This window comes from Cariama cristata, unplaced genomic scaffold (genome assembly GCF_000690535.1).
Source record: "Cariama cristata isolate BGI_N322 unplaced genomic scaffold, ASM69053v1 scaffold3677, whole genome shotgun sequence".
Taxonomy (NCBI): domain Eukaryota; kingdom Metazoa; phylum Chordata; class Aves; order Cariamiformes; family Cariamidae; genus Cariama; species Cariama cristata.
In genome coordinates, this window is record NW_009628183.1 from 102,952 (window position 1) to 108,951 (window position 6,000).

Genomic DNA, 6,000 nt, shown 5'->3' on the forward strand with positions numbered 1-6,000 from the left:
ATACTGCTTTCTTCACGTCTTGCCCCTGTCTGTTGTTTTGTGTCTGTAAACACTGTTGAAAAGCTTCTGCCTTGTCTACACAGGTGCCTAAATTTAAGCCTGTTAAATGATTTTATGGACTCCAAAAGGTTTTCAGAGGTTCAAAACAAGAGTTAAATAGTTCATTGGTGAGAACTCTCCAAGGGCTTGCAAGAACAAAGTTATCGCCTCTCTCTCCAGAATTCCCTAACCTGAAGCACCATTACCATCTTCCTTCAGTGCCCACTGCTGACCTTCTTTGGGGACAGGACACTAAACTGTATGGATACCCAGTAAAACCAGTCTTCCTTTATTGTAAATGATAGATAAGATGGTTTCTGTTTCTATTAATTTTGGAAAGCAGGGCAATACTCTAAAATAGGTGAAAATGAGTATCCTATGAACTGCAACACCCAGAGAAGTTCCCTTTGTTTCAAACACAGGGCCATCAGTATGCATTTACTCCTGGGAACTAATTCCCCATGTGTGGAGGGTCAAACTATACCCCTGTCAAATCTCAGCCTCACCTCGATGTGTTTTTTTAGACCTTTTTCTACTCACAGAGACCAAGAACAAACCAGCGTGATCCCAGATGGCCTCATGATCATTCTCCTGCAGTTCCACTGGGTTTATTCCAGATTTTCCCAGTCTTCATGTCCCCATTTTCAGAACTTTAGATATCTCCAGTGGTTTCCGTGTGACTCTTTGGCCTCCAATGATGTTTCCTGTAAGCCTTTTTCTTCTGACAGGTCAAGGAAGCTTCACCTTCAGACAGTCTACAGCTTTTGCTGACATGCAGAAAGTTAAATTCCTTTGAGTTATAGAATAAGCAGCATGTACTTGTTTTGGAAGGACCAATCTTGGTATTACAGTGTTTCAAGGCTGCAATAAACATCTTGGACTCTTCATGTATTCCTGAGGGTCTGGCTTGATGGCAAGAACTAAAGCCTTCCTTCACTACTGGCTAAACTCCCACTGGGTTCATTCCTAACTGAGACCACGCTTACATAGACTGACAGGACGTTTCCCAGAGCAGTGAGGGTAAAATTCAGCTCCAATATCTCGAGGGTGCTGTTTTACATAAATATGCATATGTATTGGTATATATGTTCCCCTTCCTGCAGGCAGGGGTGGATCACACTGCAGATATTGCACAATGAGAACAGTGCTGACATATAACCCCACTTGGACTGTTGATAAGCACTGGAGTTATAGAAAGGTGCAGAATTTCTTTGCAGCTATTTCACAAGCATTTACCCAGCGGATACATGCATATGTATTTTTTACTGTGAAATACAGATAAAAATCAATACAAGGGGGCATTAAAGGAGAAGTCACAAGACAGTTGCACCTGGTAATGCCAGAAAAATAGTAGCAACTACAAACTAAGGATGCTCCAAGAAATTATAATTTATGACTCTGTGCCAATACACACTGAGGCAGATGAAAACAACTTGTTCCAAAGCTGCTATTAGGGATCTGACATGTTTATCTATTTGGCCCACATGTGGCTGTGTCTTCTAGCACTGACAGCTTCTGCAGGTTGGCAGCTTTTCAAAAGCTTGTCAGCCCTTGATAGCATTCCTATTCCTGCAGAGATGGGCGGGTCGTGCTGTGGATTACACAGCGATAATAGTGCTGACATATAACCCCGCTTGCACTGTTAGCGAGCACAGGACATACAGAAAGGTGCACCATTTCTTTGCAGCTATTTCATAAATGTTTACCCAGCTGATAATGTTTTATATTTAGTATTTATTTAGTTTAAGGAGTAAAATAATGAAAGTTTTAGGCAAACTTACAAGAAAATTCTATGTACCAAAGTAATCTCTTCAGCAGCATCCCAGAGCTTAGGATTCCTATAGAATTTCTTCTCCAGCTTTCCAGCCTCTCTTGCTATTAAACCTATTTGTTTGTTTTAAACTACACATCTACTGGTTATGGCATAGTTGTCTTCAGATTTATTGTCCACATTTGCAATGCCCTGATAAGTGTATATTGCTACTCTTTTCTGCTGTCTTTTGCTGAACATCTTTATTTTACTCATAGGAAGGAATTACAAATCTTCTAGTTTACAAAGAGCCTGCAACAGTTGTCAGGCATCTAAGGATCTTTCAAGAAAAGACTATGGCACTTGATAATGCTATTCCTGAACTAGGAGCGTCTATTCAGGACAACTTCACAGAAACTGTATCCCTGTTACAGAAAGATGATTATCCTTTATTAAGCTTTTATTTATAGAGTGCAACCATTTCAGCTTTCTGCATTTGTCTTTCATTCTGGAGGATTTTTCTATTATACTATGGTACTTACTGTTTTATAATGAGGTTTGCAAGCACTGGAAACTGAATGGATTTTTTTTTTCAAGCTGCCAGCTAAGGAAGTTTTCAACCAATTACATAATAAATTGAATAAAAACTACAATGACTTAAGAAATTACAACTCCAGAAGAACTATTGATTTATTTCATCAGAAAAATATACCAGGAAATAAAGCCATAACTTAATATATGTAAGTTAAATTAACTAGGTAAATAATCAGGTTGTAAAAAGGAAGTTACTAAATTATATGTACACATTAGAGAAGGGAGCAGGATACAATGCTTTGGATGTTTCTTTGAATACTATTCCAGAAATGTCTTAATATAGAGCATCACACTCCACAATATAATCTTGCCAAGTAATTATATCCACAGATGAGGATTTTCTGAGAGTAAATCGTTGGGGATCCTTATCTGGCTTTTTGAGGTATCAGTAGTTCCTAATATAACAAATATTTGAAATTGAGAGCTTTCTTAAAGTAATCTGAATCTACCCACCATAGAGCATTCTACAGTTCATATTCAGTTTTGTTTTAAAGAAAGAAAACCCCAAGCTATGCACAATCTTGAATTCCAGTTTCAAAGCTTTTACACCTCTCTTACCCCCTCAACTTGCTGTCTTTTAACCCTCCTTCCCTGAAGTCATTAATAAACACATCACTTATAGGTAGAAACTTAATGTTCTAATCAATTACTTCTCATTTTAGTGGTTGTGTATAAGGAGATTTTTTTTTTTTTCCAGATGACTCTTACTCCAGAGGAGTACAAAGGACACACTTCATTCCCTTGTAGTCCCAACACGTGTGGTTTCCTCACACCGGGAAAGCCTGGAAGCAAGCCGCCTGGCCCGGTGCCAAGCCAAACCACCGTCAGTCTAAACACAGCCCCGGCAAATGCTACTTTCTGACACTTCACTGCTACTGGAGAGTGTCCTTTAGCATCGAAACCTCATCAGTGACTAAGATTTATACAGAACCTCTCGTGCAACTTCCTTCATCTCATCTCTTCCCTCCCCAAAGACGTTTCTACCAGCCCAGCACAGCGGAACCAAAGAGAAATGCTTGTGTGATACCGTCTCGTGTTAGCCCAGCATTTACATAAGAGGATAAGTTTATAAAGTTGCTGAATGCCTATGGAGATCTGGGAAATCAGCACACTAGGATGCTTTGCAGAGCTTTTCAGTCAGTTTTATCTATTTAAATATACTTCTCGTCAGTGTTTTGTCTGAAAAGTTAAAGATTACCTGAATGGTTAAACTAAGAAGTAGAAGTATTTGAAGCTGCAGACAATAATTTCCTTAGTCTAAATATGCAAGTGGTTATGAATTTTATTCCCTTCTTTCAGGTTACCACAGATATGTAGGCATCCATTCTCTATTCAGTTTACCAAATGCAACTTTTCATTCCAATACGAAGTGAGTCTTTGCTCTACAATATCTATATTAAATGGCACTGTCTGACTGCATGCTAATTTTCCTGGTTCAGTCTGTGTTCTGCCCTTCTTGGAAAGCACAACACCCATAACGATCAGCGGTCGTTTGGCTAAAGGGAAAATGTTACCAGCTTGGACAGAGGGGAGGATCACGCAGGGTGCTGCTGCCTCCAGAAAGCTCTGAACTAATCAAGCCATCTCTCAGGAGGTAAGCAGCATCCCACAGAAACAGAAATCTGCTTTTCACACAAACAACATTTTTTTCTACAGAAAGCCTATGCCAGAAATCAATCTGCAGTCTGAAAATCTGCAATATGAATAATGCTGTTATTAATGCAATTTCCTGAGGAGGTGCTGGTTTTTGAGTAAACTACTGAGACGGCAGACGCAAGTTAAGTGTTTGATAAAGCATCCCAGGGAAGAAATTTCCTGAAACGCTCAGAATCTGAGTTTTAAAGAAACTGTCATGTGGATCATTGGAGAAGTCAAAATAAGATATTTAGCCTGGTACTGTATCTCTTCTATACAATGACAGCAAGTGTTGTGCTCAAACATATGGGGCAAAATAGTCTCCTGTTACACCTGTTAAATCCCTGAACTGCAGTTGTATTAATTCAGGGTCAGAACCTCTTCAGAGCTGACAGCAGAACAGTAATTTAAAACCTCCTTCTAGTGCTTGAAGAAAATATCAAACACAGCTGAGAATTTAGATTTTCTTCAGAAAGCAGCATATCTGGAACAAGCAGGAAAGCAATTTTCATGTGTGCTCCTGTGCAGGCACCTGGGGGTTTTTGTTGGTTTTTTTGTTTGTTTTTGTTGGGTTTGTTGGTGGTTTGTTGTTGTTGTTGTTGTTGTTTTGTTTTGGTTTTTTAATACATAGCAGTCAGCTGTGCTTACAAAAGCTCCAGTTCATCATGTCTGCTAAAAATACTGAAGGCTAAATTGCCATCTTATTATCTGGAGTTAACACTCTGTCACAGGGCATGGGCAAGGGAGTACAGCAGGACCCAGTGGAAGCTTCTCCAATCATTAGTAATTCAAGATATTAATACAAATGTTAATATTAAAATTGCCACTAACATTTTTACTATAATTTAAACCATCCAAATTGCATCTGCTCTGTTTAATATCACAGTAAAGTAATCCTGGTGATGCCAGGAACCAAAGAAAGAACTGTCTTCAGTTATCTTCTTTCAAATGTTTTTATTTGAGGAGGGTGACCACGACCAGAGAAATTAAGAAGCAAACGCTCTGAGCTGCATTTGAGCCTATTTGCTGATATTTTGATGCTACTTTCATGCACTGCAAGGCTCTTCCAGGTAGCTGACCTCTTGCAGGACATCAGTCTCACAGGAGATCATATAGCATGAGAAATTCAATTGATTAAAGATAATCTGTTTAACTATGGGAGGTGAGACTATCAAATCCTGGTACACAGCATTACACAATGAATCTGCCAGTTACCCAGTGAAGGAAAAAAAAAAAAAAAGATAAAATGTAACAAAATTGAACTTATGAGATGAACTCTGTGGAAAATAAACTGACCTTTTTTACATTTTTGTTTAAATCAACCAAGTTGAGCAGGAAGATATGGTCTTTAGCCCCGATTAGCAGCCGGCCCCTCTCCTCATCTAGCAGCAGGGTTCGAAAATCAAGCCCCTCTGTTGAGCCCAGGAATGGGATGCAGCTGTTTGAAAGCAGCAAGTCTGTGGGAAAATGAAGAAAATCTTTATAATCAAAATGTTTATATATGACTCATCGGTGTCTTTTATAAATATATGCAACCAGCATGGAGCATGCCGGTGAGATAACTGCAGTCTTATAGCATGTCTTTCCAGGGTCATGATACAGTTCCTGTTAACCTCGGTGTTCTCTGGGCTTTTTTACTTCCAAATTGGGTAACATTTATTTTCATGAACCGTTTCTGTATGAAATTTTCTTAATAAATAATCTCTATGACATAAAGGAATCAGATATTCAACAGAAATCAGAAACAAAAAAAGACAGATCTTTGCAAAATACATGCTATACCTTTCCTTCATTGTAAGAAAACTAATGTATATTTATATCATCATACTCATAGATACACATGATCTAGGATCAGTATCTCACCATATTTGGCGCTCTACATATAAAGCAGCAAAGAAGGTCAATGCCAGCAAGGAATAGCTAGGAGTAGGAAACAGTGGTTAGATGTGGCAGGTATCATAGACTCACAGAATGGTTTGGGT

The 6,000-nt window shown here is 38.8% G+C and overlaps 1 protein-coding gene across 1 annotated transcript in view; it reads right to left on the bottom strand.

Moving 5' to 3' along the window:
• Window positions 1-5,496, bottom strand: part of SEMA3D (sema domain, immunoglobulin domain (Ig), short basic domain, secreted, (semaphorin) 3D) — a gene marked incomplete at its 5' end in the record, with an annotated part of 78,950 nt that extends 73,454 nt beyond the window's left edge. Inside the window, one exon of the mRNA XM_009704686.1 lies at window positions 5,315-5,496. Coding sequence (XP_009702988.1) covers window positions 5,315-5,496 — 182 coding nt within the window. The remainder of the gene's footprint in view (window positions 1-5,314) is intronic.
• Window positions 5,497-6,000: the final 504 nt, after the last annotated feature.